The 21,564-nt window shown below is 54.9% G+C and overlaps 1 protein-coding gene across 4 annotated transcripts in view; it reads left to right on the forward strand.

Annotated features, from left to right (window-relative positions):
• Positions 1 to 7,800, forward strand: part of B3galt5 (UDP-Gal:betaGlcNAc beta 1,3-galactosyltransferase, polypeptide 5) — a 20,076-nt gene extending 12,276 nt beyond the window's left edge. For 2 of the 4 annotated variants that reach the window (XM_013027396.1, XM_013027397.1), the window contains 3 exons: positions 173 to 406; positions 3,752 to 3,918; positions 4,798 to 7,800. In XM_013027396.1, coding sequence (XP_012882850.1) covers positions 4,798 to 5,727 — 930 coding nt within the window. In that variant the 5' untranslated portion in view covers positions 173 to 406; positions 3,752 to 3,918 and the 3' untranslated portion in view covers positions 5,728 to 7,800. The remainder of the gene's footprint in view (positions 1 to 172; positions 407 to 3,751; positions 3,919 to 4,797) is intronic. The other 2 variants (XM_013027395.1, XM_013027398.1) reach the window with 1 other exon arrangement.
• The last annotated feature ends 13,764 nt before the right edge of the window (positions 7,801 to 21,564 follow it).

Here is a 21,564-nt window from a genome sequence, read left to right on the forward strand (position 1 = left end):
CCCCCTGCTCTACCCATTCTACCACCCGTGTCCTCACCCCCTCTACCCATTCTACCACCCTTGTTCCCCCCGGCCCCCGCGTGGCTGGCCCAGGCTCCGGCGCTCCTCACAGTGGCCCTGAGGGTCTCTTGGCCTCATGGTGTGACTTCACCCTGGATCTCTTTCCATTTAGGTCTGACGATCTTCCCCTTCCCTCAGCCATCTCCAGTGTAACTTCCAGACTGCCCCTTCAGAGTCTCAGTCCTTGGGAACATGGGCTTGTGATCCTTCTGTCTCTGTGGTCTGTAACCCTGGGTCAGTCTTCAGGCTAAGTCTTCCCGCCTGGGCCAGGCGAAGAATCTAGGACTTTGCCTCTACTTACTTGTCAGGGAGTTAGCATGGCAGGTTGATTTCAGATACGTTTCAGGTAAGCTCTCCCAGCCCCGATGGCTCCCACTTCATGTGTTTTACTTGTTTCCTGTTGATTCACCCTCTGCGTGGTGTCCTAACATGCCGCCTGGTCTGTCACCAGAGGAGGCAGCGTGGGTCACGCGGAGGAGCTGGGGTACAAGGGGCGCAGGCACTTCGGGTATCACTCGAGTCTCTCCAGTTCTGACCCTTGGTATCCGGGTCTGTGTGGCTCCTGGGCCACAGAGCAGAGCCTAGAATGCACAGGCCACTTCTAGATTCCTCTTTCTGACTGGCTGGCCACTGTATGTTTAGAGGAGGGACTTCTGGAGCCAAGGGGGTTCCGGGGGTGGTTTGTATTGGGTGAGTGGGGTCACTTTGTGCTAAGGGCTCCTGCTTGCTGGCCAGCCTGGGGCCACGGGCCTGGGGTACACAGCGATCTCTCCAGAAACACACTGTCCTGGGCTCTGCCTCCTCCCTCGCTAGGTGCTTTGTCAAATTCCCCTCCATTTGGTGCAAGGTACTGGCGCAAACATGCAAGAGCTCCAGCGCAAACAAACGTGCATGAGCTCCAGCATAAACATGCATGAGCTCCAGCGCAAACATTCATGAGCTCCAGCGCAAACACGCATGAGCTCCAGCACAAACAAACATGCATGAGCTCCAGCGCAAACATGAGCTCCAGCGCAAACACGCATGAGCTCCAGCACAAACAAACATGCACGAGCTCCAGCGCAAACATTCATGAGCTCCAGCGCAAACACACATGAGCTCCAGCACAAACATGCACGAACTCCAGGGCAAACACACATGAGCTCCAGCGCAAATGTGCACAAGCTCCAGCGCAAAAAACATACACGAGCTCCAGTGCAAAAAAACATGCACGAGCTCCAGTGCAAAAAAACGTGCACGAGCTCCAGCGCAAACATTCATGAGCTCCAGCGCAAACACGCATGAGCTCCAGCACAAACACACATGAGCTCCAGCGCAAACACATGAGCTCCAGCGCAAACACGCATGAGCTCCAGCACAAACATGCATGAGCTCCAGTGCAAACACGCACGAGCTCCAGCGCAAACACGCATGAGCTCCAGCGCAAACACGCACGATCTCCAGTGCAAACACGCATGAGCTCCAGCACAAACATGCATGAGCTCCAGCACAAACACGCATGAGCTCCAGTACAAACACGCATGAGCTCCAGCGCAAACATGCACGAGCTCCAGCGCAAACACACACGATCTCTAGTGCAAACACGCACGATCTCCAGTGCAAACATGCATGAGCTCCAGCACAAATGTGCATGAGCTCCAGCACAAACACGCATGAGCTCCAGCACAAACATGCATGAGCTCCAGCACAAACAAACGTGCACGAGCTCCAGCGCAAACACACATGAGCTCCAGCACAAACATGCATGAGCTCTAGCGCAAACACACATGATCTCTAGTGCAAACACGCACGATCTCCAGTGCAAACATGCATGAGCTCCAGCACAAACGTGCATGAGCTCCAGCACAAACACGCACGATCTCCAGTGCAAACATGCATGAGCTCCAGCACAAACAAACGTGCACGAGCTCCAGCGCAAACACACATGAGCTCCAGCACAAACATGCATGAGCTCCAGCGCAAACAAACATGCACGAGCTCCAGCATAAACACGCATGAGCTCCAGCGCAAACACACATGATCTCCAGCGCAAACATGCACGAGCTCCAGCGCAAACACGCACGATCTCCAGTGCAAACACGCATGAGCTCCAGCACAAACGTGCATGAGCTCCAGCACAAACACGCATGAGCTCCAGCACAAACAAACGTGCATGAGCTCCAGCACAAATACGCATGAGCTCCAGCACAAACATGAATGAGCTCCAGCACAAACATGCACGAGCTCCAGCATAAACACGCATGAGCTCCAGCACAAACACGCATGAGCTCCAGCGCAAACATGCACAGGCTCCAGGACTGCAGCCCCCGGTAGCTTTGGGGGTATATTTGGCCAGTGCAACTTCAGGCAGAAGCATGCACGCCATGGGAGGCATGGAGGGCTGCGGGGAGCTTCGGCATCGGGCTTGGTGTCGGCTCTGCCTCAGATGCCGTCTGGCGTCCATCCTGGTGGCGCTGTGGAGCCTCGGGAGAGCCGCAGGGGAGAGAGCGAGGCGTCAGAGCCGAGGGGCAATGGGGCCCGTGGAAAAAGAGGGAGATTAGCCAAGGAAGGAAGTCACGTGAGAGAGTGGCGCTCTTCCCTCACCTGGGGAAATGTACGGTGGGGAGCATGCGGCCCAGCCCGGCATCCCCAGAGCCAGGCAGGTACAGATGCATACAGAGAAGGAAGAGCAGCACCCCCAGAATCTTGGGGGCAGACAGGTCCTTCCACAGTGAGGGCTCTGATGCTGGCCCTGGGCGCCGCGGGCTTGGTGAGGGGCGCTCACGCGGCCGCTGTGCAAGACAGGACCTGGCTCACTAGCCCAGGCTGGCTGGAACTGGGGATCCTTCTCCATCAGCCTCCCAAGTGCTGAGACTGTAGGAGTAAGCGTCACTCCCAGCATTGAGGAACAGCTGAGCATTCAAAATAACTCTGCCATTCCACGCCATCACTTTCTTTCCTTTTGTACCCTTTGTCCGTTTACCCCAGAAAACGTCTGTGTGTGATTTAAATTCATGCCGTTTGAGTTGGGAAATGCTTTCCTCTGCATTGAGTTATTGTTGCATTTTGATGGTTCTTAGGTTGAAACTCAAGGCATCTACCACGTGAACCATGCCCCCAGCCCTTTCTGCTTTTTGTGATTTTTCAGCTAGGTTCTGGCATTTCCTCCATACCCCCTCCCCCCGCCTGCCCCCACCAGGCTGGATTGGCCCATCTGCCATCTACATGTGTCTCCCCTGGGCTGGGCTGGTTTATTGAGGTCTTCTTGACTTTCGGCCTGTGCTGGCCTCAAATCTCAGTCCTCCCATTCCTTACTCCCGAAGTAGCTAACATTGCAGGCATGGACCACGGGCGCCTGCCTGAACCTGTGTTAAATTCTTGAGGCATTGGCCACACGATCTGTGATGTAGGTAAATTAGCAGGGCAAGAAATGGAACTGGAAGTGTGCTGAGGGTTTCTCTTGTCTCCTTAGGAAGCCCTCAGGGACCGATTTCACCTGCCAAAGATTTGTAGATGTTTGCACACCGCACTTGTTGCGGACAGACTAGTCACGTGCCGGGCCTCGTCTCCTTGTGCTCCCTGCGTTATTGAGAGGGAAATGCCGGGAGTCAGGCTCCAGGGCTTGCTGAGGGACACATGGGGAGGTGGCAGCGTGGTGCTGCTCACAGTGAGGCTCGGGTGACTTGAATCCCATCCCTTTTCATTCTTCCAGTGATGCCTGAGAGACAGAGCGGCCGTTCCTCCATAAACAGACCCAGGCCGGAATGTAACAGAACGCAGCTCGGGTTCTCGGATGCCAGCGGCTCTTCCAAGCACTTTTCCTCCTGGAACTAGCCTGAGGCTGAGCAGCCAAACCACGTGTCTCCTCTCCAGCTGAACGTGAGTAATCAATCGGCTTCCTTATTGCTAGAACACTAACATCATCTGACACTCATCCTTTACTTGCTGGGGATAGTAGCAAGTGGTGGACAGAAGAAGAACATACAGCAGAGGGGATTTGAAAAGGTCACGTAGACACATCACATCAGCCTTTGCAACCTCCAGACTGCTGTGCGAAACAGAGAACTGGACTTGCTTCTTTTGGCAGTGCTTAATTAGATCACGGAAGACTGCAAATACTTCCTGTGTTTTATCCTACCAAGAATGGCCTCTAGTCCTGCCGGCGATCTGACCGCCTTTTATTAAAGGGCAGAGATGGAGGACCTGTTGAAAGATTTGGTCCCAGGTACTTATGAACAAGGAATCTGGGACTCCCATCTGTGTAGGCCGGTTTCAAACGGAGATTCTCAGATCTCAGCCCCGGGTAGGTAGTATTACAGGAGTGAGACAGACAGATAGATATGGACGGATGATAGAGAGTGCCAGGGCACTCTCTATCATCCGTCCATATCTATCTGTCTGTCTATCTATCATTTATTTATCTATCATCTACCATTCATCTCTCTCTATTATCTATCTATCGTCTGTCTCTCTAGCATCTGTATATGTATGTATATATGTACATCTGTCCGTTTCTTGGCCGTACTGATGTCTGAACTCAAGGCTTTACTCTTGCAAGGCAGCTCCCTCCCCCCTGAGCCGTGCCTCCAGCTTGGTTTTATTGGAATGGCACCTGTTTTGGAGGTTCCGAGTGACAGTTTGTTCCTCGCCTCCGGTGGGCAGAGGGGCGGCGATTCAGGACTTCGCCCTCCCACCACCCCGGAGTTTGCCCCCAGTCTCCCGCCCTCTTGGTCTAACCGCCCACGTGTCTTCTTTCAGATGGCTTTTCTGAAGTTGAGGCTGGTGTACGCGTGCCTTTTGGTGGTGGGCGCGCTCTGTGTGTATTTCAGCATGACTCCATTTCCAGAGGAGCCGTTCATCTTCAAGAAGAAACACGGGAAGTTCCTTCAGCTGCCGGCCATCGACTGCAGCCGCAATCCCCCGTTCCTGGTCCTGTTGGTCACCTCCTCGCACCGGCAGGTGGCCGCGCGCATGGCCATCCGGAAGACGTGGGGTAGGGAGATGACGGTGAGGGGGAGGCAGGTGAGGGCCTTCTTCCTCCTGGGGGCCACGGCCAGCCCGGAGCAGATGGCCGCGGTGGCCCGGGAGAGCCAGCAGTACGGGGACGTCATCCAGAAAGACTTCAAGGACGTCTACTTCAACTTGACCTTGAAGACGCTGATGGGCATGGAGTGGGTCCACCACTTCTGCCTGCAGGCTGACTTTGTGATGAAAACGGACTCGGACATGTTCGTCAACGTCCACTATCTGACCGAGTTGCTGCTGAAGAAGAACAGGACCACCGGGTTCTTCACTGGCTACTTGAAGCTGAACGAGTTCCCCATCAGGAACAGGTTCAATAAGTGGTTTGTGAGCAAGTACGAGTACCCCTGGGATAAATACCCGCCCTTCTGCTCGGGCACCGGCTACGTGCTGTCCAGCGACGTGGCCAGCCAGGTGTACAACGTCTCGGAGAGCGTGCCCTTCATCAAGCTGGAGGATGTCTTCGTGGGGCTGTGCCTGGCCAAGCTGAAGATTCGGCCGCAGGAGCTGCACTCCCGGCAGACCTTCTTCCCCGAGGGGCTGCGCTTCTCCGCCTGCCGCTTCCGCACCATCGTGGCCTGCCACTTCGTCACGCCCCAGGAGCTGCTGGCCTACTGGCAAGCCCTGGAGGGCGCCCGGGAGGAGGACTGTCAGACGGCGGCCTGAGGGAGCCTGCTGTGCCCCCAGACTTCCTCTGCTGTCCTCTGCGCAAACCAGAGGAGGCCCCTTCCCCTCCTCTGGCTGTTTCCCCTTCGCGCCCCCCCCCGCCCCGCCCGGGACAGCAGTCTGCATCTCAGGGTCTGGCTGGTGACTTGTCTTTGACTGGCTGCAGACCTCTTCCGTGGGGCACTTCTGGTGTGTAAGGTCAGCCCCAAGCGCAGCAGGGCACAGTGTGGTGCACACGAGTCCAGCTGCCCAGGATCCCAGAACACACAGCACGGACGCGGGCCTGGCCTCGGTCGGGACCCAGGGACGCAGCACGGTTGCAGGCCTGGTCTGGGCTCAGGACTCAGGACACAGCGTGGATGGCAGCCCGACCTCGGTCTCCCTGTGTCTCTGGCTCCAGCCCAAGGCAGCTCAGCAGCACTGATTTGTGACGCGGCCAAGAAACAGCCCAGCGCTGTGGTTTTGCGTCTCACCTGTCATTTTCTCCCCCAGATGTCTGCATGAACCTCTTTTGCGGGGCTGGGTGAAGACTAGAGGCTCTTTGGCCAGGGCTGGTGCCTGGCCGCGGTGTCTGCGTGAGACGCAGAGGCCTGTCCGCCCGGAACCCCGAAGCACAGCTCTCCCCTCTCTCTCTCCTGTCTCCGGGCTGGGAGGGACAGTGGCGTGGGCCCAGCTCTCGCGGGAACGCAGGAACCGCTGCGGGGACAGCGCTCAGCTGCGGAGGAGGCCCGGCGTCCGCTCTGCACGGCTCTTCCCGTGTGTGCGCGTGCACGCCGGTGCGTGGCCACGCACACACAGCACCCTACTCAGAGGGCTCAGCTGGAAGAAGTGGGTTCTGGAACCCTGAGCTTGGAGCAGCCCTGCCCAGCTCAGTCCAGCAGCTGGCCGCCCCGATGCGTCGTGGATGGCGTCTGTCTGGCCGGAGGCCTGGGCCTGGGCTCGGCTGTCCGGCTGCGTTGGGGGGTGGGGGAGCGAGTGTATCCCTGGTCCCCAGCCCTTGGCCTTGGGGACAGATGAGGACATTTTTCCCCACCTCTCCCTGCAGGGCACGGTGCCTGCCATAGTATTTCTCCAGACAAGCAGTGTTGTGTTCTTTAGGGAACATGTTTCCGTGATCCGGGACTGGAAGGGACCTGCTGTCGGCACAGCCCGGTCTTCTCTGGGGTAGGATGGACGTGGAACCCAGAGAGGCCCGGGGGCTGGCCCAAGGCTGCACAGCACAATCTCCTGCGGGGTGCGGTGTGGGTCCCCAGTTGAGGGGCGTGCTGGCAGTGACACCGGCTAGGTCCCGGGAGCTTTACTCCCAGCCATCTGCAACAGGCCATTTTGTGACCAAACACCACCGGCCTGGCCCTGGCAGGGCTCTCTGCGTTCTACCTCAGTGACACGTTCCCGGTGGCTCCCTCCGTAGGTGTGGATGCGTGCGTGCGTGCATGCGTGCCGACACCTGTGGTTTACAGTTACCAGCAAGACGGGTCAGGAGGAAGAACAGACACCCTGAGGTGACTCCGTGGGAATGTAGCAGATGCAGGATGCAAGCCACAGAGTCACACCCAGGTCTCCCCCTCTTCCTCCCTCCCCCCGCCCCGCTCAAGCAGCTGAGGGGGGGCTGCTCCAGACGTACTTCCAGAACCCCCTCCGAGCCCCTGCTCTGTGCCTGCCTCTCCAGATGGAGGGGAGGAAAGCTGGAGCCCCTGGCCAGCGCCTTGGCTTTGAACCAGAGGCCTAGGTCATCTGATCTCCTGGCCCACCTTCCCCGTGGCCCCGCCCACCCCACCCACCGCCCCGCCCACCCGCAGCCTTTCCCAGCACACAGCCAGCTGCCGCCCCTTCCCCCACGCCCTGCCCTCACAGCCGGAGCTGAGGGTGCCCCCCCCAGATGGCAGTGCAGGGGTGCTGGGAGGTGGGGTGGTGAGAGGTCGGGAGGTGGTGGAGCTCTGTTCTCTAATGGTATCACAGCAGGAGGTAACACTAGAGTGGGTTGCTATAAAAGCCAGTCTGAGCTGGGCACCAGTGGCTCACGCATGTCATCCTAGCTACTCAGGAGGCTGAGATCTGAGGATCACGGTTCAAAGCCAGCCCGGGCAGGAAAGTCCTTGAGACTCTTATCTCCAATTAATCACTAGAAAACTGGAAGTGGTGCTGTGGCTCAAGTGGTAGAACGCTCACCTTGAGTTGAAGAGCTGAGGGACAGCACCCAGGCCCAGAGTTCAAGCCCCACGACTAAACCCCCAAAAAGTGAGTCTGACTCTCCACTCTGATCTTTGACCTTCTACCCTGGGCTAGCACCACACCAAGCATCAGGCTCTTGGAATTCCCAGAACCTGAACCCAGTTCTTCCCTTTGTAAATTTCCCTGACTCAGGTAACTTGGTGTAACAGTAACACAGAGTAAGATGAGATGGGCATTGCCCGCCTCCACGCTGAGCCTTTCCACACTTCCCATCCTCATCAAAAGCCCTGTCTTCACTGACATCCTGTCTCAGTCTCCTTCACAGGGCCTTGCCGTCCTAGCCGTAGCAGTCACCATGCTTTTTCTTGAACATCTACCACAGGGCCTTTGCACTGGCTGGCACCTCAGCCAGGAATTCCCTATCCTGCCATTCCCCGGGCTCACTCCTTTCCTAGTCCTTTTAGTCACATGTGAATTTCTTGTTGCTCAGCTCACCCACCCCCGAGTCCCATGGCCTTCTATGTTTCTAATTGCACTCAACAATTTTGAACAAAGCCTGGAAGATTTATATATGACAACTTAGCTATTTTGCTATTTTGTTTCTTGTTTATGCTCCAGTGGACTGGGATGTAAGCTTTGTGCGCTCTATCTCCGTGGTCTTCGCTGACAAACCCTGAATTTTTACATGGACCCAGCAATAATGAGTAGAGGCTCAATAAAAGTATTGATTGTTTAGCACTGAATTCTCCTTTCTGGAAGGTGGTTTAGATGGGAAGGTGTGAATCTGATATAGTAATAATAGTGAATGAAAGGAAGGGTTCCAAACACAGCCCCAGACATGCCGGGTTTTGTTGGCTGTGTGACCCGCAGATGCCCAGGGCAGGCTCCTCAGCCCACATCCCGTCTTCTTCCCTCTGCAAGGAACATGCTCAGGGCCCCGGTAGATGGAGAGGAACAGTGTGGTCTGTGGGCCGTCTCCCCGCCCCGGCGTCCCCCTGCCCCGGCCGCAGCCTTCACACGCCATCCTGCCCCAGCCAGCCTCTGCTCCAGCCCTCTGTGCCCTTCCCTCTGAGTACAGAGCCCGGCCTGGTGCCCGCCAGTGTCCCGCCGGGGCCTGGCACTGGTGTTGCTGCTTCTGAAGTGCGGGCCGGGCTCACATTCCTCAGGCCGCAGCTGGGCGCCCGCGGAAGCCGTCAGTGCCAGGAGGGCACCTGCCTTCCCCGCCCGGGGACAGCAGCCACTCCTACCACATCCACTCCGCAGGCGTGGCGAGAGGCCGTCTACACGGAGCCCTCTGCACAGGGCTGGGCATGGGTGTGGCCTGTGTGTGTCAGCCATCTTGGTGTGGTGTTGGGTGTGGCCTGTGTGTGTGTCAGCCATCATGGTGTGGTGTTGGGTGTGGCCTGTGTGTGTCAGCCATCTTGGTGTGGTGTTGGGTGTAGCCTGTGTGTGTGTCAGCCATCTTGGGGTGGTGTTGGGTGTGGCCTGTGTGTATGTCAGCCATCGTGGTGTGGTGTTGGATGTGTTGTGTGTCAGCCATCTTGATGTGGTGTTGGGTGTGGCCTGTGTGTGTGTCAGCCATCTTGGTGTGGTGTTGGGTGTGGCCTGTGTGTGTCAGCCATCTTGGGGTGGTGCTGAGTGTGGACTGTATGTGTGTCAGCCATCTTGGTGTGGCGTTGGGTGTGTTGTGTGTGTCAGCCATCTTGGGGTGGTGTTGGGTGTGGCCTGTGTGTGTCAGTCATCTTGGTGTGGTGTTGGGTGTGTTGTGTGTCAGCCATCTTGGTGTGGCGCTGGGTGTGGCCTGTGTGTGTGTCAGCCATCTTGGTGTGGTGTTGGGTGTGTTGTGTGTGTCAGCCATCTTGGGGTGGTGTTGGGTGTGGCCTGTGTGTGTGTCAGCCATCTTGGGGTGGTGTTGGGTGTGTTGTGTGTGTCAGCCATCTTGGGGTGGTGTTGGGTGTTGTGTGTGTGTCAGCCATCTTGGGGTGGTGTTGGGTGTGGCCTGTGTGTCAGCCATCTTGGGGTGGTGTTGGGTGTGTTGTGTGTGTCAGCCATCTTGGGGTGGTGTTGGGTGTTGTGTGTGTGTCAGCCATCTTGGGGTGGTGTTGGGTGTGGCCTGTGTGTCAGCCATCTTGGGGTGGTGTTGGGTGTGTTGTGTGTGTCAGCCATCTTGGTGTGGCACTGGATGTGGACTGTGTATGTGTCAGCCATCTTGGTGTGGTGCTGGGTGTGGACTGTGTGTGTGTGTCAGCCATCGTGGTGTGGTGTTGGGTGTGGCCTGTGTGTGTGTCAGCCATCTTGGGGTGGTGTTGGGTGTGGACTGTGTGTGTGTGTCAGCCATCTTGGTGTGGTGTTGTGTGTGTTGTGTGTGTGTCAGCCATCTTGGTGTGGTGTTGTGTGTGTTGTGTGTGTGTCAGTCATCGTGGTGTGGTGCCGGGTGTGGACTGTGTGTGTGTCAGCCATCGTGGGGTGGTGTTGGGTGTGGCCTGTGTGTGTCAGCCATCGTGGGTAGTGTTGCTTGGTGGGGGTTGTGTGTGTGTCAGCCATCGTGGGGTGGTGTTTGCTTGGTGGGGATTGTGTGTGTGTCAGCCATCGTGGTGTGGTGTTGCTTGGTGGGGATTGTGTGTGTGTCAGCCATCATGGTGTGGCGCCGGGTGTGGCCTGTGTGTGTCAGCCATCGTGGGGTGGTGTTGCTCGCTGGGGAGGGGTCTGTGTGGCTGTCTCCCGTCCGCGTCTGTGTGTGGCACGGGAGGAGGGTGTCTTCTGAGGCAGCGCTGTGTGCATGTGTGGTCTCACAAAGGCTGGTTGCGGTCACCTCCAGGAATGACACGCTGCCCTCGTACGTGTTTGTTCGGCCTCTTGCTGTCTCTGGGGTGAATGAGCTGTGTACATGGGTAGAGGTAAGAGGACAGGTGCCCGCCTCTGGGTGCTTAGAACCCAGCATGATGTCCCCCAGCCGGTGCTGGTCAGAGCCTCAGATGTGGCCACGGGACCCCTGTGGTTCTCCTGAGAGGGGCCTGGTGAGCAGCGTCCTCTCCCGCCCCGTCCTATCCTGACTGGCCTGGGTGGGCGGACTCTCGCTCCCACTTGTCGTCTAAACAAGCGTCCACTCGCAGCCTAACCCTTCAATCCACACTGCTGCAGCCATCCTCACCGGTGCTACCTTATACTCCAGATGTGTGTGTGTGTGTGTGTGTGTGTGTGTGTGTGTGTGCACACCTTGAGCCAGGTCCTGGGCTCTATCACAGAGCACACTGAGTGTGTATGTGTGTGTGTGTGTGTGCGTGTGCACATGCGTGCATCCTCATGAGTCAGGTCCTGGGCTCTATCACAGAGCACACTGAGTGTGTATGTGTGTATGTGTGTGTGTGTGTATGTGTGTGCGTGTGCACATGCGTGCATCCTCTTGAGTCAGGTCCTGGGCTCTATCACAGAGCACACTGAGTGTGTGTGTGTGTGTGCACATGCGTGCATCCTCATGAGTCATGTCTGGCCTCTGGTCTCAGGCACCAGCCACTTGGTTAGGGAGGTGCCCAGTCTTTCCCTCAGCCGTCAGGGTGTGAGGCATCCCTGGTTCTTAGCTTTGCACCATCATTTCCACATTTACAAGATGGCAGGTGTGCGCTGCAGGCTGGCCTGTGTGGCGGGGTGGGTGGGGGATGGCGTGGCAGGGCATTGGGGGAGGAAGTGCGCCTCGGGTGCGGGTGGGGGCACAGTGAGTGTCAGGGCCGGCAGGGGCAGGACCGTGGGAGCCCCGCTGTCTCCCAGCCTCCCAGACGGCTCTCCACATCGGCCCTGCCGGGGATTAAATAATTCACGAGGCTGACTTACTGTGACAGCAGCTGTGCACCGTGTTAAAAATAGATGAGACGTTGCCTGCGTTTCCTGGCCGTCTCTCCCTGGGAAGCATTCACTTTCTTATAACATTTTTCTTCTTTAATTAGGAATTATCTTTCGGCGTCTGTCATGTGGTGCCTGGCATTCTGGCTGTTTCGGGGTGGGGGTGGGGTTCCCTGCAGACTTGTTCTTTCTGCCCTGTCCCCACTCCAGACCTGCTGGAGAGGAGACACCTGGAGCTACCTGGTCTTTTTTTTGGTCGTGGGGCCTGAACTCTGGGCCTGGGCGCCGTCCCTGAGCTCTTCAGCTCAAGGCGAGCGCTCTACCATGTTGAGCCTCAGCACCACTTCCAATTTTCTGGTGGTTCACTGGAGATAAGAGTCTCTTGGACGTTCCTGCCTGGGCTGGCTGATCCTCAGATCTCAGCCTCCTGAGTAGCTGGGATGACAGGCGTGAGCCACCAGTACCGGCTGATAGTTATCTTCTGAATCCTCTGGAGTCTCACCAAGGCCGCGTCCACCTTCCGGTAACAGGTGGAAAGGGAAGGCTGAGGTCCCTCCGGCGTCTCGGTCCTCACTCACTTGCTGTTTATTTGGTTCTTGAAGTAGATCTCCAGATGCAGCAGCTGGGACATGCCACCATGTGTCACCCAGCTGAGGTGCAGGGCAGATACGTGCAGCGGGTCTCTGGGGGGATGGGCGTAACACTGCTGTGCGGATGGTGTGGAGGAATCTGTCACCATCTTCTGAACTCTTAACTTCCCTTGATTTCCCTGCACTGGACGTACAACGCCCAGGAAAGGAGCCGCAAGAGCCTCGGGCTGGGCCTGGAGCAGAGGGTGACGAGAACCACCCTCAGGGTACAGCGAGGAGCCACGGAGGGCCAGGCTGGCACCCACCGCGGGGAGCCAGAACGTGTGCCAGCAAGTCTTTAGCAAACCGAACGTGTGCCCCTAATTTATCTGACAGGGTTACTTTTGTACATTTTTATGTTTTTGATACGGTTTCACTATGTCACCCAGACTGGTCTTGAATTCATGATCCTCCTCTTCTGCAACAACTTCCCGAGTGCTGGGATTATAGGCATACCTGACAACCATTTTTTTAATACTAGTGGAGAAATCTATTCCATAGGCAATTGTCACGTGTGTGTGTGTGTGTGTGTGTGTGTGTGTGTGTGTGTGTGTGTGTGTGTGTGTGTGTTCTTGCTCTGTGAGTTTAGATGCTGGGGGTGGGACTTCAGGCTCCAAGCATGCTGGATATCAGTTGCACACGCAGTACCTCAACCCCTATCATGCTGTGTCTGCAGAGTATCGTAATTCAGCCACCTCCATTCTCTCGTGTTAGAAACCAGTGCCCTGCACATGCTGAATTTACTGCTCAGCGAGGCCACACAGCCAGGCTCAGAGACTCCTCTCACAGACACAGGCCTGGGATCATCAGCTCTAAGGCCTCCACGGTCCTGCCTGAAGTCCCTTGCAAGGTAAACCAAGGTGCTGATAGCTAAGGTGTATTTTATTCTGGGAAGTACCAGGCGATGGAGAGCTGGTTTGTTTCATCTGGACAACTAAAACATTAAAAAAAACTCCATGACTGGAAATTACCTGGCAGCACCCAAGGAGACTTGGTGGTCAACTGTTAGCTTTTCCTAAAATGGTAAGAAATGAAAGCAAAATTTTTCTGTCACTGGGTGATTTTGGAAACTCTTTATTCCCTTGTGTGTTACGGGGACCCTCATCCCGAATCTCATTGGGACTCTGTATTGATTTATGATTTGCTAGTGTTTGGTATTTATCTTTACTAAAAAGCAGATTATGAGTAGAATGTAATGCTCTTGACATAAATAGATGCGAGGATAAAGCTGGACTGTTCTGGAAAGCCGGCAATGTGTGGTCCAAACTGACTATCTTTTCCATCCTGATGTTTTCTGTATTTAGTTGTGTTTGGAAAAAGATGTTTTTGGAAATGGGACGTCGTTTGTACGTGTTTGCGGGGCACTCTGGCCGTCTGTGAGCCGGGGCCTGTGGTTTGCCTTGGGATCTGGAAGCACGCTCACTGTGCACCGCAGCTTGGTGGGTCTTGGGGCGTAGCAGTGTCGGGGGGAGGGGTCTGGCCCCGGATAAGTGGGGGCATTATGAGGCAGGGGCATCCTTAAGAATTTCTTTCTCAGGTATTCTTTCTATCATTTAAGAATTCAAGTGCTATGGGTTGATTTGATTGTATCTTTGGAGGACTTGGATACTTGCCCTTTGAGGTACAGATTGGGGTCCTGGGTCTTTTAAAATGTCCTGATACTGGAAATAAAGTCTGACACAGATCTGTTTTGCTGTTCTTTCTCGGCTTTCATGTCTATTTCTCCCAGTTCTGGAAGCTGTCTGGCCCCTGGCTGCATCCTTGGCTGGCCGGCCTCGGGAACCAAACAGAAGTTGGGGGCACAGGGCTGCGTGGGGATCCGGATACCTAGGGATGGGCAGCTTCCCAGGTGAAGGGCTGCGGGCCCCTCCCCAGCTGGCTTCCTCTTCCCCCTGGGGCACGGTGGGGACCCGAAGCCCCCTCCACCCTGTCCGGTCCTCCCTGCTTGCTCGCTCCCTCTCCCCTGCTGTGGGCGCTGCGTCCACCATGTCCCTCACCCACCTGCAGCTCCAGGGTGCGCCTTCCCTTCTAGAACATTCCACAGCACACAGTACACTCTTACTTCTTCTTTCCAGTAATATTCTTTTCTTTCTTTCTACTTTGTTTTTGCTTTTGGTGCCAGTTCTGGGACTTGAGCTCAGGACCTGAGCACTGCCCCTTAGCTTTTGTGCTCAAGGGTAGCGCTCTACCACTTGAGCCATAGCTTCACTTCCAGCTTTTTGGTGGTTAATTGGAGAAAAGAGTTTCATAGACTTTCCTGTCCACGCTGGCTTTAAACCTTGATCTTCAGATCTGAGCTTCCTGAGTAGCTGGGATTACAAGCGTGAGCCAGCAGCCTCCTCCTCCTCCGTCTCTGTGGTCCATACTACAATGGCCCATTATGAATGCTTGCCCGAATACAGCACTCTGTTAGGATATTACTAAGTAATAAAGATGTGAAGTAGAATTTGAAAACAAATGCTCACACTAAGGTTTTGCTGTTCGTTTTTTTTTTTTTGGGTCGGTCATGGGTCTAAACTCTGGGCTTGGGCGCTGTCCCTCAGCTCTTCAGCTCAAGGCGAGCGCTCTACCCTTTGAGTCCCAGCACCACTTCTGGTTTTTTCTGCTTATGTGGTGCTGAGGAATCAAACCCAGGGCCTCATGCATGCAAGGCAAGCGCTCTACCACTGAGCCACCTTCCCAACCCCAACACTGAGGCATTTTTAATGGTCAACAATAGAAACTTAATCCCAACAAGCTGTAAGCAGAGGCCATTTATTTTCTTTTAAAAATTGTTATCTTTAAGTAATTGTATAACGGAGTTGCCACGTAACCAAGCAGCTCACAAAGACAGTGCATCTGGATCGATGCCACCTCTTCCAACGTTCTCCCCCACCCCCTCCTCCCCTCTCCCCTCCCTCTTCTCAGGCTTGTCTTGAATCCTCCCCCGGGCTTGGGGGAGGGCGGGGCAGGGAGCTCCGGGCTTCAGTGGAGCTGACCTCAGGACGTGGCGGCCGTTTACCTCCTGTGGGATCAAGCCTCTGCAGTGACAGGTATTATGGACCCAGAGCCCCACGCCTGTGGAGGGAGGGGCCTCATTGGCTGGCTCTGGGGATGGCTCCACAGGAAGTCCTCTGGCCTGCTGTGCCACAGGTGGACAGCAGTCAGGACTGCAAGGGGGACAGAGGGGCAGCGACAGGAATACTGCGTTCCGTGCAAAGGATCACCCAGTCCAGTAATCCAGGTCCACTGCAGAGATGCTCAGCAAAGCTCAGAAGACAGAGGGATAAAGCTCCCACAGATGAATGATGTGTGTGTGTGTGTGTGTGTGTGTGTGTGTGTGTGTCTGAGAGAAGATTCTAGATGTACCTCTTAAAACCTCCTTCTCAGGCAGTGTCCAGATTCCCTCCTCATGAGTCCACCGCTCCTGAGAAGCTTATCCGTCAGCCGATCATAAGCATTTGCCATGTGTAAATGGTTGGTTGTAGACATTATTTCAGGTGAGTCTTGTTTGCATAATGAGTAGAATTGTCCCCACTGCAGGACAGACACAGTGGCGTCCATTGAATCATTAAGAAGCCAAAGGAAAATCCGTGGCGACCATCACTTCCCTTGACGTTGGCCTCAGGGCTGTCTACTGTCACACAGAAGAGCGAATGCAAGCCGAAAGGCCTGCGGATTCCTTACTCCCAACAGCTGTGCATCCCGTCCTGGGAAAGGCAACCACAGGGAGCCACAACATTAAGGAATCACTTGGGCAGAAAACCACAGCGCTATCTTTGGAATTCTAGGTGATTCACTTGATGGCCGATGTCTCTGGACCATGACCATCATGTCCAGCTTCTACCGGGGCTCTGGCCAGCCCCAGCCATCTCACACGGCAGCAATGGCTGCTGATTTTCTCATTTGGACATGCCCCAACTTTCGTGTGTGTGTGTGTGTGTGTGTGTGTGTGTGTGTGTGTGTGTGTCTTTTGTGAGCAGAGGAAGACTGGAACTCAGCAGTTAGCCCTTTCCCTGATGACAACCAGGTGGCTTCTAGATTACATAACATTTCCACTTGCTCATTTAGCTACAGTACTCCAAGCAAACGCATGCTCATCTCAGATAGAAAACAGGCAATGTCGAGCTGCTCTGGGTCCGTGGACACAAATGGGCCCAGCTTCCCTGCTGCTTAGTCCGCACAGTGGAGTTTGACCCACGTTGCTAAGAAGACTACCAGAGCCAAGGACTTCCTACTTTTGCTCTCCGTACTTTGGGCTGTCTTAAAATTTTGAATGACACATTAAATCGTATCACTTAAAAATCTAACACCTGGCTGGGCACCAGTGGCTCATACCTGTGATCCTACTTACTCAGGAGGCTGAGATCTGAGGATTGAGGTCCAAAGCCAGCCTGGGCAGGAAAGTTCATGAGACTCTTATCTCCATTGGACCTCCCAAAAACCGGATATGGCACTCTGGCTCAAGTGGTAGAGAACTTGCCTTGAGCTGAAGAGCTCAGGGACAGCACCCAGGGCCAAAATTCAAGCCCCACCATTGACAAAAAAAAAAAAAAAAAGAACAGGAATGAAAGAGGTTTCTTGGAAATTAAGACTATGATGAGAAGGAACAATCGGAAGAGATTTTGGGAGACAAACAGGTCTGCCACCACGTCTGTCTCTGTGCTCCATCTGGCACAAGAAAAGGGGAGAAGGTTCAGTGCGGAGCAGGCCTCCCCCTCGGAGGTCTCAAAGCACGTGTGCACACACAGTGCTCAGCCACATCCTCCTCCCCAGGCTACATACGCGGCCCGGTTTTAGGGACTGTGTGTCCTGGCTGTGTAGCTCAGCCCTCTGGAGCTGCCAGCACTGAACTCCTGAAGCCAGGTGCTCGACAAGAACAGGAAGGTCTTTCTCACAGCTCTGGAGGCTGACAGGTGTAAGATGAAGTCAAGAGCCACAGAGGCCTTGGGGGTCCGGGGGGCCTGGCCTGGTCACTCACCCAAGACAGCAGGGGCCCGGCTCAGGGGTGGGTGTTGCAGGGGGAAGTCTGGTGGAGCTGCCTCTGGCTGCGGGGGTCGAAGCACCGGACGCTTGCTGTTGGCCCCGGTCTGTCCGCCATGGCCACCCCGGCCACTGTCCATGGTACACGCCAGCTTTGCCAGAGTGTTCATCGATTCTGTCAGCAACCCGATATCGCTCTGTTGCCATTGCCGGGAGGCTGCGTTTTGCCTGAGTCAGTTTCTGTTGATTGTAACAATAAACCTTAATTAGTGCTGACAGAAAGCGTGTGGCAACAAGTCAAACCTCGTGGTGCGATGTTAGAAGTCTTTTTGGGGGGATCCCAGCCCTCACAGAGCCTGCTCTGGCACCCCATCTCCGACATGACACCTTGCCACGGGGGCAAAGCAGCAGCCCCAGCCCCTCCCCTCGAGAGGTCATGGCTCCAAGGCCGGCCATCTCCTAGGAGATCCTCTGAGACAACACAGGCCCCTGGACCTCGGCTCGTGCTGACGGCGCTGATGGGGCGCATCACTTTAACACTACAGGACAGCTTACCTGAGATCAGCGACGGCCATGAAATGGGGACTGGTCACACAGGACTGATAACGGCTTTTTCCGGGCAGGGAGCGTCAGTGGGATAAATGTCAATGAAAACTGGCAGGTGGGTGGGTGGGGGCTCATCCAGTTTGTTTTTCTCTCCGAATGTCTGCCATCTATTTCTTCTTCACGTATGCCATGTTTTGTCCTCATCCTCAGGACTTCACCAAAGACCGACAGAATCCCCGTGCAGCTTGGTATTTCTCAGTGAACATAGCCATCACAAGTCCCGCTCCCCTCCTCTCCCTTGGTGATTGGATGGCTGCCAGGACCCACCCTGTGGCCCCCCAGGGAGTTCGGCAGTAGCTTTCAGGTCCCAGGGAGCTGGCCTGGTGTCCTGCACTGTCAGATGTGCGTGTGGCCACAGCTCCACCCACCCCGTGGGGACACAGAAGCCTCCAGTATCACAGCACCGGGGCTCCAAGCTGTATTTCTGGTCTCCAATCTCTTATTTGCTTATTAGGAGAGCTTCTGTCACCACTACAAAAGAGAAAAGAAAAGCTTGGCAAAGATGAGAACAAATAAAAGCTAAGCGATCGCTGTCGCTTTTGATGATGGTGAAGATGAGAGGAAATAATCATATGTCACCTTGGAAAGACGAAGTGTGTTAGAAAGGTTAAGGAAAGCCAGGATGTAGGTCTGTCCTGACTGAGGGTGGACGCATGGCCATCTCCCCCTGCCTCTCTCCCCCCAGTCAGGAATGTGTACATGGGAAGAGAGAGGCTTTCTAGAACCTTCTGTGTGACTCAGAGATCACCTGTTCAATAAGCCACTCAATTGATCCCGCTTGGGTTAACACATTTAGGGACTGGGTAAGCAGCAAGGAAATTCTCTGCTGGCAATGGTGCAGAAGACCATGTGTGTACACAGCCTGCACCTGCCAGACCACTCACAGCTCTCCAGCGGCCGTCCGTTAATGACTGACAGCACACCTTCTCCTTTCCTGCCTGACAGGACAGCACATGGCGTCCGTGCTCCTGGTGCCTGGACCACTGTCTGTTCATTCACTTCTCCTTCTCCTTGCCCATCCATTTTGGCAGGCCATTCTACCATGGCAGAGTGTGGTGAGCTCACGTAATGACCTGTAAACTCCCGTGGATTCCTCAGCAGCTCCTAAAGTTGGTCTGGGACCAAGTTCCCTGCCCAGGGGTCAGTGCCAGCGGCGCGCCCAAGGCCTGTCCTCTCTGCCGGAGGCCCAGGCCCGGGTGGAACTCGCAGCAGTGGGCTATGGCTGTGGAAGGCCACGGAAGGCGGCCTGTCCTGATTATCCTGCTCACCTGGTGGCCTGCAAGGGTGACCTGGAAAGAGGCTTGTCAGCATCGCTAGAAATGGCAGCTCTGACATCCACATAGTAAGCACACATCTGGGAAGACTTTGAGTGTCATTTTTTTTGTCGGTTGTGGGGCTTGAACTCTGGGCCTGGGCGCTGTTCCTGAGCTCTTCAGCTCAAGGCGAGCACTCTACTGCTTGAGCCACATCCAGTTTTCTGGTGGTTCACTGGAGATGAGAGTCTCTCAGACTTTCCTGCCCGGGCTGGCTTTGAATTGTGATCCTTAGATCTCAGCCTCCTGAGTAGCGAGGATGACAGGCGTGAGCCACCGGCGCCTGATTCAAGTATTATTTTTAAGTGTGGATGAAGCTTAAACTCATATAATGGATGCTTATTCTTAAATTTTTTGGTGGATTTTCCTGTATGAAGGATGGTAGGAATGATCATAATCTCAATGAGACACAGACTCCGAGTACAATGTCACAGGTGCTGACAAGCCATAAAGAACCACGACAGCCCACGCTTCTGGGCCTGGCCAGCTCTGCTGCTCCTTCTGGTAGCCACGTCCTTGTAGAGCTGTGCGTCACTGATTGGCGAGGACGTGTTGTTACGTGATCTCACATGCAAACATCCTAGAGAGCACATGCCGGCTGAGGCGGGGGTGGGGGGGAACTTCTTGCTGCAGGCTGGGGACTGGTAAACAGGAGGTATTGGAGGCAGTTCCCAGGTCACATGGCCTGCCTCCCGCCATGCCCAGGGCTTCTCACAATCGCTAGGAGTATATTGTAAAACAATAGTAACAAGTATAGTGTAATAAACAACAAGCACCAGTCATATATTATCATAACCACCGTGTACTGTACGTAATTGCATGTGCTATACTTCTTTATTTACGTTTGCTGGCAGTGTTGGGGGTTGAACTCAGGGCCTCTCCCTTGTGAGGCAGGTGCTCTAACGTTTGCGTCACATCTCGGTCTCTCTGCTTCCCTGTTCAGTCAGATTCAAATGGCATTGAACCATCCTTGGGCAGAGAGCCTCCTACCTTTGCTTCCCACATGACTGGGATGGGAGACCTGCCTCCCTCTGTTCAGCCTGGCCAGGTGACAAAGGTCCGTGTGGTGAGTGCTTCATTGGCTGTAACCACTGGAGTATCTTAGACAAAGCAGGGACATCAAAAGCTGAGGGACAAATGGCCAGATCGACTTCCGTGGTATGGTTTTGATTCTAAAACTATATCATTTCATAGGCATGAATACATTTGTGATCATTCCAACATTCCAACTCATCCCATGCAGTACACATACATGCACACATGTGTACGTACCCACACACACCAAGTTAAAACTTGTTTAAAGAAGACAAGACTCCATGATTACCTTAGTCTGGGGTGTGGTTCTTAAAACAGAGGCTCTGGGTGGTCAAGCCGGGCCCTGCGGAGGTCCTGGTGGCCGTCTCTCCCGGAGGCTGGGAAGTCATCGGTCCGGGTTTCCTGAGCTCGGGAAAGACTTCTTCGGGGATTTCTCACCATTCTCCAGACATGAGCTTTCTTCTCAAATCCTAGCTTCTAGGACAGGAAGCAGAAAGCATCTTTATCCGATGGGTCACACAGAAGCCCTTGGGAGACTGTTTTCTTTGTGTTTTATGTGTTTAGCATGAGATATTTTTATATCACAATGCAGAGGAGAGGGTGGGAGGATTTCCCCGCAGCCCTGGCTGACTCCATCGCAGCCCCTCCACTCCTCCAGGCTCAATGTCTCCCCCGTGTTCACCCCTTATGGTTCCTGACCCCACACTGACACATTGCTTGGTCCGGAGCCTGTCAGGGCTCACCCCTGGTGGGGCTGAATATCAAGACATGTCCCCAGACAGCACAGCTGTTCATCCGTCCCCCACTCTGCACCCATGCCGGCCCTCTCTCCCCCAAGGTCAGGCAACCCTGATCTTTATATTGTCCAACTGTGGCCTTATCTGCACTGTCCTAGAGTTGATCCTAATGGTAAGTATGCACGCAGCCTTTACAGACCGGCTCTGTTCATGCACTAGAGTGCTGCTGGGCAGCTTGTTTGTTCATTGTTTCTGTGCTGGGCTGTAGCTCACTGTTTGGATGTACGACAGTACAGCCATTCGCCTCCTGAAGGACATCTGGTGACTTCCAAAGTTTTACAATTATGAACAAAGCCGTTCTAATCCTCTGTGGGCAGGTGTTGTGTGTGGACAGAACTTTGCAAAGCCTTTGGGTAAATATCAAAGAGCAAGATGCCCGAACTGTCTGAGCAGTGAATGCCATTGCTAAATTGATGTCCACGGCTGGGTTCCGAGCTATCACCCACCCGCAGTGTGTGGCCAGGCCTGTCGCCTCGCCAACTCCTG

Source organism: Dipodomys ordii, unplaced genomic scaffold, assembly GCF_000151885.1.
Source record: "Dipodomys ordii isolate 6190 unplaced genomic scaffold, Dord_2.0 Scaffold103, whole genome shotgun sequence".
Lineage (NCBI taxonomy): Eukaryota > Metazoa > Chordata > Mammalia > Rodentia > Heteromyidae > Dipodomys > Dipodomys ordii.